The 23,114-nt window shown below is 31.4% G+C and overlaps 2 protein-coding genes across 2 annotated transcripts; both read right to left on the reverse strand.

Moving 5' to 3' along the window:
- Nucleotides 1-1,869: 1,869 nt before the first annotated feature.
- Nucleotides 1,870-22,462, reverse strand: LOC136975296 (52 kDa repressor of the inhibitor of the protein kinase-like). Its single transcript, XM_067270338.1, has 7 exons — nucleotides 22,161-22,462; nucleotides 13,635-13,742; nucleotides 12,807-13,066; nucleotides 9,091-9,198; nucleotides 8,202-8,322; nucleotides 6,340-6,578; nucleotides 1,870-2,023 (listed from the first exon to the last, which is right to left on the reverse strand). The coding sequence occupies exons 1-6, from the start codon at nucleotides 22,343-22,345 to the stop codon at nucleotides 6,386-6,388; spliced, it is 975 nt and encodes a 324-aa protein (XP_067126439.1). The 5' UTR covers nucleotides 22,346-22,462; the 3' UTR covers nucleotides 1,870-2,023; nucleotides 6,340-6,385.
- Nucleotides 17,756-19,470, reverse strand: LOC136975324 (uncharacterized). Its single transcript, XM_067270377.1, has 4 exons — nucleotides 19,280-19,470; nucleotides 18,731-19,126; nucleotides 18,326-18,565; nucleotides 17,756-18,195 (listed from the first exon to the last, which is right to left on the reverse strand). Exons 1-4 carry the CDS (start codon nucleotides 19,468-19,470, stop codon nucleotides 18,135-18,137), a joined length of 888 nt encoding a protein of 295 aa, XP_067126478.1. The 3' UTR covers nucleotides 17,756-18,134.
- Nucleotides 22,463-23,114: the final 652 nt, after the last annotated feature.

The following is a 23,114-nucleotide window of genomic DNA, read 5'->3' on the forward strand; positions in this document are numbered from 1 at the left end:
TTTGCAGTTTGACGTCTTTCCAAGATAAATAGAAAGAAATTTCCTATATTACAGTAATATTAATGAGAAAGATGATGTAATATAAAGATTCAGATGTTGCATAATTTTATTTTAGGGCCATTAAGTCTGTAAGAACAAAAAAGCAGTAACGTTTTATAAATTATGCTAGGCATAGTGTTCAATATACTGTATGTATAAATTATTGTACGTAACTCCTCAAAAGTAAAATTGCAACACCACGAACGAATGTGTGTAGCCACATGCAAATTGCAGGGCTGGTAAAGGTTTGCATATGCATCGGGTTATATGGTGCCCAATTTTGGGCTATAAAAACCAACAACCAGCTCGGGCCATTAATGCTATCGGAGAGTACGAAGCAGCTGAACTTTCGAAGCATAGAAAATGCCACATTGAGCCGAATACCACCAGGCATAATTTGCAAAATACTATTGATTTGTTTTTACAGACTCGGATATACATGACGAAAATTACATCGCCGAGAAACTTTGGTGAAAGTAAAACATTCAACTCAGTAAAGTCATGCAAGAGTCCTACCAATTACACTCAAACAGGAGACAAGGAAGGAGTCGATAATTTTCAATTATACTATGATATAAAACTTACCTAATAATAAAAGGTGCAATTTTGTTCAAATATGATAAATTTCTCTATTTTTCAAGAAAGTGTATTTAAGTTTAAAAAATTGTGTGTCGTCTGTTATAAATTTTTTTTACAAAAATCTTGTAATATTAATTATTAAAGGCAAAAAAGCCTTATTTTGGGAGCAGAAGTGAGATTTTTAAAAACTTGTAAAATGAAAATTTTATTTGTTGTTGCATTACATCTGATCTCTCTCTTGGCCTTTAATCATCAAAATTTAATATCATCTATCTCCCTATATATAAGCTAGAAATAACCCTGCCAAGTTACAACATTTTTGTTCATCCTAATATATAATGCAAAACAAACAGAATTTGTTTACATTTTTGGGCTGGTGGAGTGCCAAAATGCCAAGAAATGCAAAAAAGGGGGGTCAAAATTTGACTGATCGCCAGGAAAGTAAAAGCGACTTTTTGATATTTAGTGCAATGTTTATTCTGATATGTCAGGTTCAATGGAAAATAACACTACTTTTCTAGACTTTACATAAATTATGTAAAAACACTTACAGATTTCTTACACTATAAACCAAATTTACCATTAAATTAATATATATTAGCAAATGGCCAAGATAGCCACAATATCATATATATCGGTACATGGTCTATGTGAATCAGACAGTTGCGTAGCCTGGGTGTCAGCTGCCCGGGGCGGAAGAAAATTTCGCCGCCCCCTTATTTAGGTATCTCAATTTAAAAGACTAAAATATACAGTAATTCTAAAGAACTTTTCAGCAAGAACAATCATCATTATTGTGTATTGTACAGGTTCAAATTTTTACAAGATGATATAATTATTTATTGTGAAATTTTGCCGTCCCCTAAAAGTGCCGCCCGGGGCGGGCCGCCCCTGCCGCCCCCACTACGCTACGCCACTGGAATCAGATGATATGGCACAAAAGGATTTGTGGATAAGTATGAGGAGATTAATTGGAACGGAAGAATACAGTAGTAGTAACAAAACTGTTACACTCAACTGTTCAGAGTTATGTTTATACATCTACATTCAAACCATCTTTATGGAATTTGCTACAGACTCTAGTTTAAATAGAATTGATTAAATTAATTGTAGTAACTACATGTTACATCTACTGAACAAATTCATACGGTATTGCTATGACAAAACCAATAAAATTTTGATATACCTATGAAAACATTTTAACAATCAAATGTAAAAAATAAAATAACAGTAGAAGAGACGTTTTAATTTAAACAATAGTTGAAATAAGAAAATTATCTTGTATTCACGTATTTTATTAAATTTTCTTCACAAATTTTCTGACTATTTTTGTTTGTAAATTATAAACATGATTCTTAATCTTGATTTATGCAGCCACTTTCTGATAATGCATGTTCCTCATTTCCTGGAAAATAATTTTTAACATTTTAATAATATAATAGTCAATTTAAAAGTTTTTATATTTAATATTAATGCTTAATTTAAAAGTCAATAATTTCAATTACTGGTATTTTCTGCAATAAAAATGTATGATTTTTATATTAAATTTTAAGTAATAGAGGAAATTCTTATTAATTCAAACTCTGATAATTTGAAATCCTGTTAGTTCATAACCGCACTTCTGTCCCAGTCGGGGATATTGAGATTTGCATATTAAGGCTACTTCAAAATTCGAAGTTAAAATTCTGTCTGAGCTGTGATACGCGTATGTTAACTCATTCATTTAGATCAAAGTGCCTCCATGCTATATGAGAACAACAGACCAAGAACTCTAATCTGGTCAATATGGCTCTGCTTTTACAGTAACACATTTTTGAGTGTCATCTTACACAAGGACCCTTTTTTTCTCTTAAAAAATAAGGCTGGTTTTTGAGACTGCAAGATTGGGCTATAAGTTGCAGACTGAGATATTTGTAGGACTCTAAGCTACTACTTTTTTGGGCTACATTTTGAGGAATTCTGCTTTACTTTTTATAAACTTATCTAGCGACCCGCTAGGTCCTCGCCAAACACGTGCCATGCACCCGCAGTTTATTTATATTATTATTATAAATTAATGGAAAGTGTTCTGTATACATAACTATTCTGTTTGCTTAATAAATTACATCAGTTATATGGCATTCGGCATATTGTACAGAAATATGCAAATCTTGGATAATTCAAAACTCGATATTTCAAAGTCGTGATTATTTTGTTTCTTGAATTTCAAACCAACAAGGATATCCTGTATTACTATATATGTTATTTTCTCAATTTTAAGATGCCATTGACTAAGATTCACTACGAGCTTGTAATCAAATTTCAAGAATTTTTTTTTTATGGAGGAAAAATTTTAAATAAATCAATTTATTAAGTTTTGTTACGTAACTAGTTCTGTGGCTTTTCTAACATATCCAGCAGCTCTACTTCCATGCTATTCTGTGATTAGATTAACATTTGTTTTAATGCTGCATCATAATCATCGAAACGCACATTTTAAACAATAAAAAAATTTAATATAAATGCTCATTACCAGCAAAATTCATTTGTATTGATGTGATCATAAATAGAATAACCAAAAATAATTATAATTGGTTTATAATGCATCACGTGATCTTGCAACGATTTCTAATTTTTGTTTTGGACTGCCAATTCTGAAACATATCACTTGTTTTTGCTTGTCAAAAGTAGAAACAGAAAAATTGAGGAAACACAATATTATGATGTCATTGTTAAATTTACATAGTTTAAAAATTCATCAATAAAAAGTTGTTTTAGTTATGCTTTACAGCTATTATAAATATTAATACCACTTAACAATAAACACAGACCAGTCCAAAAATGGTGGAAAGCCAAAACAAAATTTTATGCCATTTTTTATGTTAAGTTAAATTTTCTGATTTCGATCTTTTTTAATAAAATGTTTAAATATAGAAAAAAACTTATTTTATGACAATACTTTCTCCATTTAAGTATTGTACTGTCTTTGATCAAGTAAATAAACACGACAACATAAAAATATTTTCGGAAATGCAGTTTTCTTAGTTTTTATTTTAAAAAATTTTCAATCAAAAATAGATTAAACTTTTGTGATTAATGAATTTTTTTAACTTAGAACAGAAACAAGATAAGAATAACAGACCTAAATTGTTCTAATAAAATTTGTAAGTTTGCTCTCATCTTTAAGAAAGGTATCATCAAAACATGACACTATCATTTTCTACTCTTTAAAAAAATAAAGAACCTTTTAATAAAATAAAAATGGAGTTTATTATATTCTATTTTTGCCTAGGAAGCACAGTTGAAGATTTGAACGTGTGAATATCATGCTAGGAATTTTAAAAGAATGAATAATCTTATGATTGTGTTAGTTCCAGTTCCAGAAGTTCCGGAATAAAGTTATATTTCTATGACCAAAGAAATCTTTCATTTTAAAAAACTAAAGTGATTTTGATAGAGACTGAAGCTAGATTTACACTATGCAATTTTCATTATTCAACTCGAAATTATACAGAAATCACGCAATACGTGACAGAATTGAACCAGGAGGACTTTGCTGTTTGTCATTTATATATTGATCTAACAAGCATTCGAATGTGATTATTAATTTCTGTTCTTTTAGTATAGTTTGCCATATTTGTTTACAGTGCAGAAAATGGGTAAACAATTGAGAGTAACTGGTTTGTACAAAGAAGAATAATCATTTCATCATCATAAATTAAAGAGGAGTCTAAAAAAAATTTCTAGTTAATTTAAAAATAAGTGTCAAAATGTTCAAAAATTTAAGTTACAGTTATAATAAATGTCTGGTTTTAAATTAGTTTTATCAATAAACCAATTTTTATTCTATTTCTTTCTTTAAGTAAATCGAAATTATAAATAAGTTGACAAACAAGATGCATATGCATTTCTGATTAATCATACGATCTTCCTGAAGATGTTTTCACTCAATGTAAATAAACTTTCAAGCTCTAAGCAATTTCCAAGCTGTTTCTCTAAATCAAAGCTAAATGACTGTTGTAATGAATCAGGCTATGTAGTGGAAAAATAACCCAATTTATTACAGCAATCATTTGGTATTGATTAATAGCATTAGATTGAGATGTTTATACATGTAATGTCCTAAAATTGAATACCTTTTTAAATTGACTTTATGTCTTTAAAGCAAGAGTTGGCATGCATGCAAAATGTGACGTACGAAGCTATTTTTAATAGCACACAGCAGATTCTAGGGCCACGACACAGGAAAAAGAAAAACAGAAATGAAAAATGAAAACTTAATTATTTTATTCTTAATTAATTTTCCGACAGTTCCATCAAACTTCCACCTATTATCATTGTTACTATTATCTGTCTATCTTATCCACTGAAAACACTCAAAATTTCAATTATTATGTTTGGATTCATTAGAAATGTGTTCAATATGTCCTCAGATGAAGCTTCAAATCTTTATAAAATTCATACATTCGTGATAGGTAAACAGAAAAGTAATTTATAAGAACATCTTCCAAGATCAATTCATTACTTCTTTAAGCTTGTTTACTATCAATGACAATTACGGGTATACCTCGCCTTACGTCAGTAATTGGTTCCAGGAGAGGTGACTTAAGTCGAACTTACTTGTCACTAGGCTAAACCACAAATTACCATTCCCAGTTCTGTATTTTATTTATAAATGCATTTTTAATAATATATGGTTAATAAGAATCTATTTTAAGTTTACAAACAAATAAATTTTAGTTTTTAATATAGTACAGAAAAAAGTAATCTAAATTTACGAATACATGTATGTACTGTACAGTACATACTCGTAAATGTACATGTTTACAATTTGGTGATGTTTACAGTATGTCGCAGACTCTTTATTTGTGAATGTTAAATTTATGTTAAATTTACCAGTATTGAGTGGCACTGACAATGACGCCAAATGGTAGATATTGGAACTACCGTGGAAAACGCCAATAATCAGCACTTAAAGACCGCTAAATAAAACGACAACACAGAAACACAGATGTTTTCATGTTTGTTCTCTAGGATTTATGATTATTATATTAACATTTACTGTAAATGTACATGTTTTAATATGATTTTATATGCTTTTAACGCTTTTCTAGTGATATTACGACTTCAACATTTGTGGCGGACGAATGTAAAGTCGAATAAAATGACTTAAACTTGATTTTTATTTTCCCGCATACTTTTTTGACAAACGACGTGTAATCGAGAACAACGTAACTCGAGGTATACCTGTATTAACTAAAGAATTGTGAAAAATGGTTGTTATTTCATATCAAGTTTGCACATCTTTATCATTTAATCATAAGCAATGTGTATTTTTTCAAAATTATTATTAATTTGAATAATGTTAATAGATTCATTTTATGATTTTATTTTATTAATTTATTTCCATAGTTTCAAAAATTGTTAATTATATTAGTCTAATCCAAATACAGAATTTCTTCTTGAATATCAGGAAATTCAGCATAGGTCTTTTTGCAAAGTAAAGCTGATATCAAGCTACTGTATCGCTTTATTTTGGCACAGCAATTATAAAAGGTATAGAACCCTTACTTTAAAGCATAACTAGAATTAATTTAAGTAATATGTTTTAATGCATAAAGAAAAATTTTTTTCAGCAACTTGTTATATGTAATTTAAGTAAGAAGTATTAATTAATTAATACAAATCATTTATAATTAATATTAATTAAATTCATTTCCGAAAGATCAAAATATTTGTTACCTTGAAAATTAAAAAATTTTTTTTCTTTTTTTTCACAGAAGCTATGTTATGACTGACTAAATAATGGTACTAAACTTTCAACTTTAGGTACAGCATCAGTTTTTAGAACTTTTCCATCGTCATTAATGAATTCGGTAGAATCAAAATGGCTCGAACACAAAACAAAGTTGTTATGTAGGTATTCGGGATTTATGTTCATCAGATCTGTTCGACGGCAATGCATTGCCCACTTTTTACACCTGCAAACAAATTTTTGTAACGTATTCTTTACATTAGCTATAAAATAGAAGAAAAACATATATTATATATTTTTAAACTTTCTAAATAAAAAGCTTGTATATTTTAACTAAAAGGAAGAAATCGTATGCTATAATAATTATTCAATATTTACTACAGTATTATAATATATACAGTAGAGCATCATTTATCCGAATCAATTGGGGACTGGGATTGTTTGGATAACTGATTATGTACGAAAAAATATATTAACCTATCCGATGTTGAAATTTTTCTCCGTCGTGCGTCGCTTCGTGTCGAATTTTCGTCGATTTTAAGCCTAACGAAAATTTTTATAATAATAATCGAGGCTACTGTAGCGTTAAAAATTATTTCTTTATTTTGTACAAACAAAATAAATACATTGAAAAATATAAAAACAAAAAAATTATACTTTAGAAGTTAATCTAGTATCAAAAACGTTTGATTCGGCACGACACAGTCCGACTGGAAAGCTTTCGGTTGACCAGCTTTCTGATAAACGATGCTCTACTGTATTACAGTATATAAATGTAATATTATACTGTATAAGTATTCATATTTCATTCTGAATTTTCAGAACAAGACATTAATTATAGTTTAGCTTTAAACATAATTTTACTAAAAACAATATCACAGTTATAATAAGTGGATTCTATTGTAATCAGTCATTTAATATTATCAGAATTAGAATATCCCAAGACATATATATTTTTTAATACAAATAGCATATTTCAACATTAATATACGATTAGGAGTGAATTTTGTAAGTATGACAACAAAAACAACAGGATCATCAATAATAAAATTGTGTGTGAATTATATCTGATTTGGTTAATACCACATAAGTGTCAAGTAAGCTAGTACCACGCCGAATCAAAATCAAGATATAATTACAGAAAAACTGTTACTGTAATTATGTGTTTTCATCTATGTATCCGTGTTTGAGTTTCAGACTATATAACATGTGGAAACACATGATAGATTTAGTATTACAGCTTTTTGTAATGTATTTGTGCTGTTGTTAAGGCCTAATGTTTACAAATTTTCTTGTAGTGTATGTGATATGAAACCTGTGCAAGAAAGGACTACAGGCACAATTAGTACCTTATCCATTCTCCAAACTTGCCCAAAGTTCTGAGTATTTACTAATTTTTTCACTTTATGTATTTTGTATGTTGTGGGTATTTGATACAGCTATGTCTACAATGTATGTAACTGTGTTTGTCAATGATTATAATATCTTCTGTGCAATTATAGTTTGGCCACTATATAATATATGTGTTGTTTTCTACGACTATCTGAAGTACAGTACGTATTTGTAGTATGATTCATAAGTTGTGTAGTAGTTTGTGTGGAAGCTTTTGGCATATTAGATTTGCTATTTGGTCATGTTCTTGTAAGTAATTTGTGTTAAAAGCTAGCAATGCATTATGATGTGTTGTATAGTTTCACACATTATGAGACATTTCCTACAAGTGCCATCTACTTAACACTATTATTTCACTTCCCCCTTAGAAGTTGAAATGATCATTTTTATTAACATCTGATTATTTACTAATAAAAATGAATAAATTACACACTTTTTCTACTTTCTAAGAACTTACAATTCAAAATTATTTGGAAATTCAAAAAAATATATTCCTTCTGGTTGTGCTGTGACTTCATGTTCACAATTGACTGCGGCACACCATTTTTTCTCTACAAATCCTTCTGTATCTTCATTATCTATAAAAAGAAAAAAAAAATTATGATACATAACTTAGAAAATTTGGAATTATGTAATAAATACAACTGACAAATATTTAAACATTTATATTTATTATTTACGAAATATTAGATTAGATTAGAAGAGGCAGACATCTTTATAGAGATCAAATTTCTTTTAAAAATTTCCAAAAAGAAAAATTATTTGATTCAATAAAAATTGACAGAAGAATTGAAATATAAGATCTTATTATTTAGCAATATACAGAAACTGCAGTAAATGCTGACCAGTTTATTCTACATGAATAAAATCAATAGATTTAAATACAGTAGAGCATCGTTTATCCGAATCAATTGGGGACTGGGGTTGTTTGGATAACCGATTATGTACGAAAAAATATATTAACCTATCCGATGTTGAAATTTTTCTCTGTCGCGCGTCGCTTCGTGTCGAATTTTCGTCGATTTTAAGCCTAACGAAAATTTTTATAATAATAATCGAGGCTACTGTAGCGTTAAAATTTATTTCTTTATTTTGTAAAAACAAAATAAATACATTGAAAAATATAAAAACAAAAAATTATACTTTAGAAGTTAATCTAGTATCAAAAACGTTCGATTCGGCACGACACAGTCCGACCGGAAAGCTTTCGGTTGACCGGCTCTTGGATTAACGACGCTCTACTGTAGCTGTAAAAACTTGAAATAACTATAAGTATTTTTATAAATATATAACAACTTATGCATAACTTTAAAGTATATTTTTTTTATATATAAAATTATTTATACCTTCTACAAAAATAAATTTATCTTCGTCGTATTCAAATTTATTATTTTTCACAGTACTTTTTATAATTTCTGAATCAAGAAGAATACTTGGTTTCTCATCTTCACTAGCTAATAACAAAAATATATTATTGTAAAATAATGTTAGAATCATTTAATATATACAAATATTTTTTTATGAAATATAATATAAAGAGTGATTAAAGTCCATGGGCAATTTTAGATGTTTATGCTAGAAAGCTTTTTATTTTTATTTTTTTTTGAAGAAGCAACTGTCAAATAGCAAATGCTACCTTGCAATGTTAAAAAATCATCATCATCCTTGAAATGTAATGTTTAAATCTCTTAGATAGCATTATCTTTCAGCTAGATAGTGCATTTGCCACTATGTTTTGAATATCCAATGACTTTGAATGACATCTTCCCAGAAAAATATATCAGTAGAGCTGCTTAGTCACATCGTTCGTTCTGATCCCATTAGACTCGTTCAAATTACGCAGGCCCGAGAGTGCCATTTTCCCTCCGAAAAAGTGAGAAAAGTGAGTTGAAATACAGAAACAGTGAGTAAAAAGAAGTGAGTGCAATAGTGACAAAACAAAGTGAAAACATGGAAGGAAAACTCAGCAAAATTGCAGTAAAAGTTGTTTTTTTTTTTTTAATTCTATTATGATTAAATATATTATAAAAATTTCTGTATATACTGTAATACGGTAGCAACTCGTTTTATTGCGGATTCGGATATATTGCGCTCTTTTGGTCCTCCAAATTTTAAAAGCACTCGCATCAATAAATTTTAAATTACCAATTGCCATTGAATTTCTATTTGCAATGAAATACAGTATCTTATTTCTACCATTGTCCTTGAAACTACCACTGAAGGTGAAACAATAAATTTGTCAAGATGTGCAAAATATGCAAAACAGGTAGACATATCAATTGTCATTTGTTTCCTTTTTATGTTAAATATTGTTTTTTTATTAGTTTTAAGTACCATCTCGTTTACAAGTTTCTGTGAATTCGCTTTATTTTGCTTTTTAGAGAATTTTTGCACTTTGTAATTTTATAAGTTTGGATGGTTCTATTTTATGTTCCATATTTATTTTTTAAAATATTCAATTACAGCATTTTATAATTTTTATTGAAAAACATAAATTACGTGACTTTTTAATAAGCAATTTATTGTAAAATATAGTAACGTATAATAAAATCGTAACTGATATTTTGTTTTTATATCGACAGTATTTGTCTTTAAATGTCATTGTTAAAGAAACGATGCTAAATGGGCGTTAGTGGTATCGATGTTTACGTAAACGTCAATTAATACGAGATAACCAAGAATAAAGTTCAGTATTGAAAAACTAAGCTTATTTTATATCAAAAACACTCGCTGATGAAAGAATAGCGGATAGAGATTGCATAGCATGTATAATCTGTTTAGTATATTTGTTAAGCCCAGAATTCGATTACATTGCACTTTTCCTTTGTCTCCTGACAAGCGCCATATAACAAGGAGCTACTGTATTTCCAGTAAACCATGAATACTTAAAAAGTCTTTGGAATCTGTAAATAATCAGTAATGAAAAATGTTGTTCTTTCATTCTGATTATTCTTGATGTTTTTAGCTTCCTTCTTTTTTAATTCCTCTTGCTTTTGAACACTTTTAACACTAACAAGCATTACATGTTCTGCCTGTACTTTTATGTTCTTGCAGTAAATGGCCTAGTTTTTTTGTTCACTGCTTTTAGCAAAACTTGGCCTGTTGCATGTATTTCACTTTCTTTGGTTTAAGCACTCTTTCCGACATCGATGCTCTATCAGGAGGAAGTGCCTGGCACGAAATTGAAAATCCCCATTCGACATCAGCATTGACCCTCTCTCGTGGCAATCACTAATTTGGCTACACTAGGACATCTACCATGATTAGAAACTGTATTTTTTTAATACTTCGAGACATGTAAATATTGATTTCAAAATAAATTAATAAATCTGAAATAATCAGATTTCAAATAGTATAGGTAAAATAATGTGTTATTGATGATTTCATAAATAACAAGGAACTTTTTTCTGCAGATGAATAAAAAGTAACATCGTTACAACGTTGTTATCCTTTTGGGAAACATGTGAAAATTTTTCCCACAAGCAATCACGTGTTTTACTTTTTACAACACTTAAAATTTACCAAATAAACTAAAAGATTCGATGTGTAAATATAAATTTACATTTTCGTTTACTTTTTTAGTCTCAATTAATGCACACTTATAATCGGCATAAGAGAAGAGTTTAAAAAAAATGGATATTTCACAAATAAAGTAATCACACATTTTATGAAAATAATACGTATTACATGGAATAATTATACTTGTAGTTATACAAGTTACATAATTTATGTAACTTCAGAACAGAACCACAAATGTAACTCAGGAAATCACTAAGCAATAACTGCAGAATGTGTCACAAAATGGCAGTTATGCTGAAGATTAAAATAGAATTAAAGATTGCGAGAAGCTAGCCGTGGGTAGAGTCCGGATTAAACTCTCTATCACTTAATTGGCAATGCAGTCGGTAGGACTGGCCCGCAGAGTCGTAGGATGGCTTCCTAAGATGTTGACGAAAGAGCAGAAATTCGTAAGAACCCCTGCAAGTTTGTTTTTCCTGACACCAGCCTAGTTATGGTGTTAGGCACGCTCGTAACCTTATGAGAGGAATCTCGAGTGGGAGGGTCGCAAGTAAGTGGATAGGATGTAGGCTCGGATGTAAGACAAGAAGGAGACCACATTTTAAAAAATAACATGAATTTAATAAAACAAAATTAAAGCAAATTACAGAATAATCTATGCAAAACCTATCTCGCAAAGAGAGAGAGTTTACAATTAGACCAATCGTTATATACTACCTCGTCCTTTACTGTTATAGATGTGTGTCTTCTTAATGACGTAATGGATACTGGTAGATCAAGAATGGCGACTCAAATTCTCCTTTAACGGTGGACGGCGGATCGCTTAGGCTCGAGAGTAGTGCGGCAACTCTTCTGTGAGAAGGGATTTGAATTCGGAGGTTGACTCTCGGGAACACATCGGTGGAAATCGGTCTTGTCTCCTTAGTAACATCGAACTCCTCTTGCATTGTATAGAATACCAAATTCTCCCTTTGGAGGTCTGTGTCAAACTCCTCGATTACAGGATGTGGTTCACCGTATTCAGAAGAACCCATCCAATCAAAAGGATGGATTTTCTACACGTCAACAGGATGTAGGGGATGTTTAAAGTGGGGTGAACATCTAGATGGACGCCTGAATTTGGAGATAAGGGGTATGGGAAAGGAAATTCAACTTCCCTTTTTGTCAGAAAAATAATTAATGTTTCCTTTTTTTGTAAACAACAAGTGAGAAGCCCTTGTTACTAACATCAACTAATTTATCACAATATTTAAAGAAAAGTATAAATCCAAATAACATGGTGACTCCATATTTTTGTTCCATTTTAATTTCTGACAACGGAGATTCCGTTTTAATCTCACGTAGAAATAAAACTTGCAAGTAATAAATTTTAATCTCCGGAGCACATCTCGCAAAATTTTAAGAATTAATTCTTTTAAATACCATTTGCAGCAACCTGTCTATCATATGTACAGTACATCCAAATTTATTAAATTTTAAAATAGTATGCAGACTTCTAATCACTCTGTACATCATTCAAATTAACAATAATTACTAAACTTACTTGAAAAAAAATTTTCATTTGAAAGTTGATTTATTTCAGAATTAATTTCGGGTATTCCATCTTTATCATCAACCATGTTCTCTATGGTAGTAATTTCGAAAAGAGTTGGAATAGCATTGTGATGAAGTCTATTTCTTAAACTGTTTAAGAACATACGCTCTTCAAAATGATCTTCACAGACTCTATGCACAGTGTACAGGTATTTTCTCTTCACTTTCAACAAATCTTTTCTCTTACAATTTTTTAACCACATTCTACATCTTAAAAAATATATACGCAAATTATAAGGACAATAAAGCTAAAAAAGTAAAATATCTAATTAACGAGACACAAAAATAAGTCAATAGTATTACAAATTGAAACAACAGTAAACAAATAACAGAAACCTTAAAATCTAGCAATCGCAAACCATTTACTGACGCTAATGTTTTCAATCTTACCGAAAGACCTTCTTCGGGTGCTCAAGATAAATTATAAAAGAACATATTTCCTCGATATAAACTAATTCTCTTAATGCGTACAAGCTCGTTTGACTAATGTTGCAAAAGCCAATACCTTTATGTGAAATGGGTCGATAGATACACGATACGATTTCTCTTTTATAGCTTGTAATGAGCCCCTAAAGTAGGTCTTCCGATAAGATTGAAAAACGTTAGTGTCAGTAAATAGTTTATGATTGCTGGATTTTAAGGTTTCTGTTAGTTGAACAGAAACCTTAAAAAGTTATAACAGTAAGCGTTCATAAGCATTTTCATTGGAATATTTATTTATTACGAGAATATTAATGTAAAAAATAGGTCATTTCTTACTAATTTTTATCACATTTACCTGATTTTATCTCTTGGAAATCTAAAAAATGATTTTTTTGGAAAAGTCTTGCGACTGTTGTTGCAGCTGAAAGCAGAACAAGTTTCATTTCCAGTATATTTTGAATACCTGAAATTAATACATAGTAATTCAGTTAGAAAGAATTAAAAATGTAAAGTGAAGAACGTAATTTATAAAATTATAAATTCGATTTTCATGTAATAATGACTTCATACTTTTAAATATTAAATAAACATGAGATTATTATTCAAAGTTTTTAAAAAAAATTAATTTTGAAAACTATTCTAGATGAATATTAATTAGAAAAAATAAAACTTTTCAGTGAAAGATTTAATACATTTATTGCATCAATACAGTAGACCCCCCTTATAACACAGTAGATTGTTCTGTGTTATAGGGGGGGTCTACTGTACTTTAGATCATCTTGGCAGAGGGCGCCACCACAATTTTGGCGCGCTGACCTGACTTTGCTCTCAGACACTGTCAAGGAGAGACGTTTTTCTTTGTGTTCCATGCCAACCTCTTAATAGTGAATAATACCACTGTATATATCTAACAAACGTGACAAATAAAGTAAAATATTTCGCCAGGATCAGTGTCTCCGTTAATCTTCACAGACGAACAAAAGATGCGGGACAAGCGGCGAAGATCGAAGCGATCATCATCCAAGGTAGGGCCAAACTCGAACCAATTCTACCGAAACACGCCGACGGATTTTAGCCACACCGCTAAATTGGGTTTTCAGTCTAGACTTGCCAGATAAAAATTATGAAAGACAAATTGTTCTGAAAAGGAGAAGTTTAGAATAGATGAGCCTTTTTAAAAGTCAATGTAAGAGCCGCCGCAAACGTGCCCTAGCACAACCGATGACGCCAAAGGCTCCGTCCTTCTCTTCTTGCTCACGTGATTTTTCCTTTGCTAGAGCAGCGATACAAGAGTACTCTCGCTGTTCACAGAATTCAACAACGAGAGCATTACGCTAGCAAGAGAGAGCAGGGGAAAATGGATGACTATATAAACATGCCACACGTCGAAAAAGAAATTATAGAATTTTATTGATGTAAGTAAACTACATGATTAATACATTCAGTATTGAAAAGAAAATAGTATAAACTTTGTATATAAATAGTTTTCGGCTAGTTAAGCCTAGTTAGGCTTAACAAGTAGGCATGTTTTTCTCATGCCGTTTCAAAGTTCGGAACGAAAACTGACCGATTACAAATATAGGTTATAATAATATCTTTGTTCTATAGCCAATATACATCTATGGAATCCACGTCATGAGGATTATTACAAAAAAACAAGAGGGATTCCACACTGACACAATTAAGAGAGCTTTTAGCTTCTGAACATGGAATCAACATCACTTGTAAGTAGACTGTTTTATTTGTTATGGGCTAGTATATTTAGTCTAATTTGCTCAATTAGTAATACAATACAGTCTATTACAAAAGTATAGGAACACCACAAATTTTGTGTTTTTTTAAAACTTATTTAAATTTTTTTAATAGAAAACTGTTTTATAAGTTTTAAAAAAACACAAAAATATCATTTTTAAAGCTTTTTATTTTTTAACAGTAATATAATAGAAGTTATTTCAGTTTTTCACTTTTTACTTGCTACAAAAGTACAGGTACACTTTCTAAAATCTCATAAAATTAATTTTTAAATATATTTTTAACACTTTGAATATTTGGTTTCACCTCCTTTGGCTACAATTACTTGAAAAATTCTGTTAGGCATGGAGTTTATTAATTTTTTTTAATTATTCATCCTTATTTTCATCCCACGCATCTATCATTGCAATCGTCGATTGATTTACACATTCACATTGTTTCCCTTTTCGATAAACAATATCTGCTAAAATCCCCCATAAATTTTCAATGTGATTTAAATCTGGACTACTTGAAGGCCACTCAATTACATCAATATTTTCTTTTTTAAATGAATATTTTGTTTACATTGAGGCATGAATGGGAGCGTTAGCTTGTTGAAACTTCCATTTATGATCTGCAATTAATGCACCAAATATAATCATATTATTATCTTGATACTTTTCTGAGTTCATATTTTTGTCAACAAATATTAAATCAGTTTTACCTCCCCATCCAAAACCACTCAAAATCATTACAGACACCCCCTTGTTGCCGGCTTATTTTAACTCTGCTTTCTCTTCTTAAATCATGCCAACAATATGAAAACCCATCAGAGCCATCTTCTCATCACTAAACATTATTTCTTGCCATTCAGTCCATTCCATCTCGTCTTTAGCCCAGTTTAAATGCATCGATTTGTGTTTGGCAGTTAAAGATGGTTTCAACTTCATTTTTAAATATTTTACGTTGTCATTGTTTTTTAAAGTTCTCCAGACAGTTGCAGGAGATACATCTACTGATAATTCAGCAGCAGCTTGCCTTGTTGACATGTATTTATTAGTTATAAGCTTCAAAACTTGGCTCTCATCTCCTAAATGCTAAACATTTCTGCCCATAATTTTTACCTTGTTAGAAAACATTTCAATAGCATTCGTAGATCTATTTACAGCTGCAGGAATTTGCCTCAGAGACTTGCCTGAACTACTCAAATAATAAATTTGATGTATTTCATGCTTCTGAAGTACAATTCTATGAGGAAAATGTTTATAATATTCAATGAAACATTCAAAAAAGTTACCATGACAGTTAAAAATGATGACATCTCGCCTTAGTTGTGATAATTTTAATTATTATTATGATAAATTAATTTTTTAAGAGACTTTTAAGTGGTGTATCTATACTTTTGTAACACATCAAAAAATGAATATTTGTGGAAAAAATTGTATGCTGCTTTACGAAATGTAAAAAACCTGATAAAATAATTAAAATAATGATTAAAAAAAATAACTAATAATATTTCCAGTAATAATTTCAAAATAAATTTTGAGAAAACACAAAATTTATGATGTTCCTATACTTTTGTAACAGACTGTAATTTAAAATTACTGCAATTATGTTTAGATGTCAGAAATAAATTACAGCCTATATAGTATCTTGCATACATAAGGCATGTTTGTCACAGTGATAGCAGCATTTCCAAATTACATGCTTACATAAATGTATGATACAATAGCCAATATGCATGCATGATGTAATAGGCTTTAATCAATTCAGTCATATCCCAATTAACAAACTGATTGTCTAGCAAAGTGAAAATAACAACTTTAACATTTCCATTATAATTTGCAGCAAACAAGATATCTTCCTTAGCCAAAAATTCAAAAATATGAAGGATGCATACGAGAGGGAACTGTCAAAGCAGCAAAAATCAAAGTCATCTGGAGTGGGCATCAATAATGTGCACAAAATCAGATTTCTGCACTTCAACCAGATGGATTACCTGAGGGACTCCTTGCAGGCAGAAAAAAATGAGGATACCATCAGCCTCAGCACCTCCCTTGAAAGTGTAAGTGCGAACATAATGTAGGCTACATAAATATGTGATATGATGGTGGCAATAGTATAGTTGCTTACCTAGAACACTGATTGTTGCCTTGTACCAGTTATGGATGATTTGATGTATGAATATCACATTCTAACATGGTCATTAGACATATACACTACAACATGTAGTGCACATGCCTTAATGCGGTGCTAGTTTTGATTTCAGAACAAGTGTAGTCAACCCATAGTTACAGAAGAAAGAGAAGACTTGATGTGCACTGAAGCAAATGAGTTCCAAGAGCTATCTTTCACCATAAATCAATGCATGGAGCCAAATACACCAGCAAGTAGCCACGAACTCAGGAAGTCATTCAGTAGCACCATCGACATCAAACAGCCAGCAGTCTAGTCCCCATCCGACGAACGATGAAGTTACAATTGGTAGGCAAGAGAATAACAAGCGACAGAAGACATCGCTTGTGTCATCCTCTCTTAATTCCGAGTTGTATAAAAGGGCTGTAGACTACCTGGCAAACAAGCCCAGCAACCTCCCAGCATGTGTAGAACAAATTTCGGTAACCACGTCGCCCTCAGCTTAATGAAAATTAGAGGAAACTTGCGGGAAGAAGCAAAATATGAAATACAGGGCATTTTGTTCAAATATTACAAACAATCAAGGACCAATTGTTAAAGCAATAAATGTTTGTTTTATTATATTATTTTTAATTCTATCAATTGTACATAATATCTACACAAAACAATGTTGCCAGTAAACTGCACCAACATCAGACATGAAAAATTCTTTGAAGTTGTTTCTCACAGCTTTTGCCTCTGAGCTGTAAAAGTTGGAGTAGGTGGTGGCCACTTGTGGAAGATGTATATCTGTCCCAGGCTGTACAGGAATCTCACTCCTCCATGCACCAGACACAGTGATACCTGTTTCCACATCTTCTCTGTCCACATAATTGACTGGCCATGATACCGTGCTTTCATGGCTCCTTAAAAAGTTGTGAAGCGCACAACCAGCAAGTACTAATGTGTGAACTTTGTCTGGCTGCAACAGTATGGGATTTAGAAACACTCATAGTCTGTTTGCAAAAATTCCAAAAGCTGTCTCCACTACTTGGCGGCCACGTGAAATTCTAAAAACAATTAAAAGATACATTTAATCCAACTATTGCTCTATCAATTTTCCAAGATCACAGGTTTTTTTTTATACCATCAACCCTTTTCCTACTGGTATAATACATGCATTAGCCACTGAATGCTTACCTGTAATTGCATATCCGTTCTTCCAGAGTCAAGTCATTTCTACCATAAGGTTTGAAGATATATGGTTTCAAGCCAAAAGCATCGTCAGCTAAGAAGACATATGAAGTGCATATGTCTTGACCTGGAAGTGGATGAGCTGGAGGTATGTCAAGAGCATTTACATCTATAAGCTCCTTCAAGTTGCATTTGTTCCACACACCTCCATCGCTGATCCTACCTTGTGTGCCAACGTCAACATATCTAGAAAATCAAAATAAAGAAAATTCATTTAGTCCTTGGTATAATTAAATTAATTTAAAATCTACTAATTATTATCACTTGTTTTCTATTTTGATATACACATTATTGTTAACAATGCATTGGAAGTCCAGAATAGACTTTCTTACCTTCTGCATATCAACTTACCGAAATGTGTAATTTGCATCCACAACTGCTAAAAGAACAATGGATTCTGTTCCTTTGTAATTATGGTAATGAGAACCACTGTTGATGGGCTTCCCTATCACAATGTGCTTTCCATCAATGGCTCCCAAACAATGGGGCACATTCCAGCAGTCTTGAAAGTGCTCGGAAATAGCCATCCAATGTTCCTTTGATGTTGGCACTTGAAATGTATATTTTAAGGTCTCGTACAAAGCCGTACATTTTTCCATGACTATGTAGGATATTGTTCTTTCACCAATTCTGAATTCCCACGATAAATCTCTAAATGTAATTCCTGTGGCTAGAAACCGAAGCATAACGGTGAGTCTCCCAGCAGGAGATATTGGCTCCACAAACTTTGTCTTTTGCTTCTGAATTCTGAGGGAAATTTTATGCAAAAGATGCTCAAACTAGCTTTCTGTTAGCCGCAGCCACCTCCTGGAAATAAACATGCAATTTGTTAATTAGATTTGTGCTTTAAAGGGCATCAAACTCCCTACATCCTGTTAATTGCCATGTTAGCCAACATACCTGTACAAAGTGGGATCCTCGCCTCTCAACTCTAGATTCAAATTCAGAAAGGCCCCTTTATCTGTTTGTCTTTTAATCCATGTTCTGGCAGGCCTCTGCTTTCTACACCATTTGTTTTCGTTTTGTTTTTCCAGCAATGCCACTATGATGGCGCACATTGAATAATCTATTTTATCTTCACAATCGCCCATACTTTTTGTCGAACAACTAACTACACGATACAATTAACGATCTGCCAGCACACCTAGCTCAAAGGAAAAAGCATGGTAACACGTCTTCACATAGATCGCTAAGTTGCCACCTTTTCAAAATTGCTGACCCGAACATTTTAAAATTAGGATATTATACCGAGGCATTGTAAATGGGATAAGTTTGGGGTTTATTATTTTTTTTTTTTAACTCTTTCCACCCTGTCTGGATTGAGAGGGCCTTTTTTGGCAATTAGTTTGAGTGGGGGTGTGAAGGTAGTCTTTAACTATTAAAATAAAATACTCGCAAATATTTTTATAAATTTATTTTGTATAATTTCACAATTTCTATGAAAACAAGACAAATTAATAATTAATCCAGACCTTGAATTTAAAACCGGCATGGTGGCAACACTAGTCGCTAATCTCCCATGATGCAGCATTTTTACGTGAGCAAACATTGTGTAGTTTGCGGCTGCTTCATGCCTGAGTAGCTTACCTAGCAAAAATGGCCCATAGCATCATGAGAAAAAGGCGGGGCTTGGGAGCGCGACCGAGCATACGCTAGCTCTTGCTTCCTGTAGTTTGCGGTGGCTCTAAAAAGTGGACACATCCTCATTTTGGAGGAAATGTCCCCCTTTCTGATACATGGTAACTGTACTGTCCTAATATTTATAGAAAATTTGCAAAAATAAACTTAAAAATAAAATAACAACTTTTATGCATTCAATTCTAATATACCAGGGGCGGGCAAGCAAGAGTTCAGTGGGAGCCGAAATATAGGTTTTGCAAAATGCATGGGAGCTGCAGTTCTGTACTGTACTGGCGGATAGTATGGTAAGGCGCGCGATTTTATTATATAATATAAAACAAATATTGAATTTTTTAATAAACATATTTTCACAAAAATATAAAAATAAAATTGTAAAAATAATAATAAAAAACAGAAATTAACACTTTCGGCAAGAGCCGCATTTGCCCATGCCTGTAATATACATTTAAAATATGATGTATTGTTAAAAGCATATTTTATTAACTATATTTTAATATAATGTACATTTTTTTATTATAATTCATTTTTACTAATATTTCCGTTATCCTTAATCTTTTTTTATTTGTCATTCTAATGATAAATCTCCAAAAGAGAAGTTCATAACTGAATGGCTTTGGGTGCAAAAGGTGATAAGCCACACAAAGAAGAATTTAAGAAATATCACATTTAAATATTTAAACGAATCCCGAATCAATATGTTTGATTAAAAAAAAAAAATGCCAGTTTTGCTAAAACTTGCTTCATATTATCACTTCAGGATTTTGGTTTCTTCACATTTATTCTCATCTTGAAAATTTAATAGTATCAGTGCCCCTTATCATGTCAAATTTTGTTGCTTAGTCATTACCCCATCATGAGAAATTAAACAAAATAGGTGCCAACACATACATATATGGAATTTTTTTCCTTTTTTGATGTTTTTGGATTCGGGTATTTTTAATTTTCACATCTAAAGTGTTAATTTTACTTATTTATTGGTCAAATATCATCAATTATTATGATTTGAGTAAACAAATCAAAATAACTTGATAAATTTAACGGAATTTAAATAGAAAAATATATTAAATACATATTATATACAGAGGTGGCCTTACAAAAAGCAAGACAAAAAAAAAGGGGGGGTAATGTCTAGGGCCTTGAAAATTTGTAGTATATTTTAGTATTTAAATCACCAAACTGGTGATTATCGAAAATATAATTGTACTAGTATCTGTTGCATCTATAGAATGATCATTTTCAAAATTAAAATTAATCAAGAACCATCTCAGATCAACAATGTGTCAAGAGAGACTTTCTTCATTTTCGATCTTGTCCATTGAAAGAGCTACTACTGCATAACTGGACTATTTGCTACATACGCAACTTTGAATGAGGTCGTCAAACTTACCAGAGCCGAAGATCATATCCACAGAAGTAAAAAAAAGTCAAAGGAATAAATAGTCCACACACGACCCTTTACAATAAACAGAGTATCTGACCGGGCTGCTTGTTAAACACACAACAGGCTTAATGGAATACACAACATGCCTCCATCACACCCCGGAAATAGTCAGCACAATGGCATTTCTTGTGTTTTATGAACTTTTAGCCATCTATAGTAAAGTGGAAAACAATTGATTTTTAGCATTGTTCTGAATTTTTCACTTTTAAATTTTACCCCATTTTCGAGGGTTTCGAAATTCCAGATAGACTGATTACAAAGACTACATTTCAAACACGAGAGTCATGACTTCCTTTGACTTTTTTTTTACTCCTAAGGGCATGGTCTACAGCTGTGTTAAGGTCCCAACCATCTCATTCATAGCTACATCTGTACCAACTTTTTCTTGTAATTGACAAAAATCTGAGAGTAGTTTTATAAGTAAATTTCTCTACATCTATTGAATTTTCGGTCAAAGTATACCTAGGTAACCCCAATGGTGGCGCTTCCAACTGTTCGTGCTCCCGACTGACCTCCCGGAGGGGATCCGCCGGCAGGCCGCGTGTGCTAAACGTCACTAGTTATTGATTCACGGTAGTTATTGAACAAAAGAAAAAAAAAAAAGGAAACGTCTACTAAAAATATAGTTAATCTAATCTAACCTAACCTAACAGAAGCGCCGCCATTGGGGTTACCTAGGTACACTTTAACCAAACTTACCGCTTACGATCATTTCTTTTAGCGAGTTCTTTAAGTTTGTTTAATCTGTATCTGGCCTGCACACGCTCTTTAATTTCTTGTTTATGTTCTTCATAGTACATACTATTGTACAATCTTCTCTTCTCTTTAAGCTTTAATGCGTACTGTCTATTTTGTTCTCGTTTTTTACGTATTTTAGAAACCATTTTTTCTTCGTTTCCAGACAGCTTGAAGCCTTAATGAAAAACTAACGAACGGACAAAAAAAAAAGTAATCAGCGTACGAAACTATCTTACAATACACGTGCAATGTCAACCACCATCTTAAAAACACATCGACCTCTAGCGTCAACTCTTTCCCTATTAATTTTTTCAATTAATTTATCAATTTTTTTTCGCTTAAAATTTTTGTCTGTTTCTTTATTATTATTATTTTTATTTATTTCTTTTTTTCTCGTTTACATAATTGGTTTGAATAAACAAACTTTTTACATTTGATCTATCGGCGTCTCTCCGCCATATTGGAATCTTTTGAGAATATTCATTCGTCTTTAGCGACGCGCAATCCGTTACCTTTACTTTTAAGCAACAATACACTTGTACTCGGTGTCAGTAATTAACGTATATTGATGACACAATAATCCTAACCATACTAAAACCTTGAATCGTCAAGGTAAAACAGATGAGATATCCGATAAGGCATTCTATAGAAGATATATTCTACCTTCTCGTTTTCTTGAGATATTGTTAGACTTTTTTTTAAGTCTTACTATATATTGAAAAGTTATGAAATAAAACACCATTAGCTTTTGGCTGTCTGAATTGACAATTAAAAGCGTCACAATATATCATTTCTACCTACTGATCACAATGAATAAATATATCATTTCTATCTGTGGATTTTTTTATTATTATTATTTCTTTTCTTAAAAAAACTCTGTAATATATCGTTTCTGTCCGTCATAGATAGAAATGA

The sequence above is a fragment of the Centruroides vittatus genome, unplaced genomic scaffold, assembly GCF_030686945.1.
Source record: "Centruroides vittatus isolate TY-2023 unplaced genomic scaffold, ASM3068694v2 contig_370, whole genome shotgun sequence".
Classification (NCBI taxonomy): domain Eukaryota; kingdom Metazoa; phylum Arthropoda; class Arachnida; order Scorpiones; family Buthidae; genus Centruroides; species Centruroides vittatus.

Excerpts from the sequence above, each read along its gene's own strand:
- LOC136975324 (XM_067270377.1), bottom strand. The coding sequence starts at position 19,470 with ATGGGCGATTGTGAAGATAAAATAGATTATTCAATGTGCGCCATCATA. Across the intron at positions 19,127-19,279 it reads GAGGATCCCACTTTGTACAG|AATTCAGAAGCAAAAGACAA; the intron begins GTATGTTGGCTA and ends AATTTCCCTCAG. Across the intron at positions 18,196-18,325 it reads GAACGGATATGCAATTACAG|AATTTCACGTGGCCGCCAAG; the intron begins GTAAGCATTCAG and ends AATTGTTTTTAG.
- LOC136975296 (XM_067270338.1), bottom strand. The coding sequence starts at position 22,345 with ATGGTTTCTAAAATACGTAAAAAACGAGAACAAAATAGACAGTACGCA. Across the intron at positions 9,199-12,806 it reads AAATGAAAATTTTTTTTCAA|CTAGTGAAGATGAGAAACCA; the intron begins GTAAGTTTAGTA and ends TTTTGTTATTAG. Across the intron at positions 6,579-8,201 it reads TTTCCAAATAATTTTGAATT|GTGTAAAAAGTGGGCAATGC; the intron begins GTAAGTTCTTAG and ends ATTTGTTTGCAG.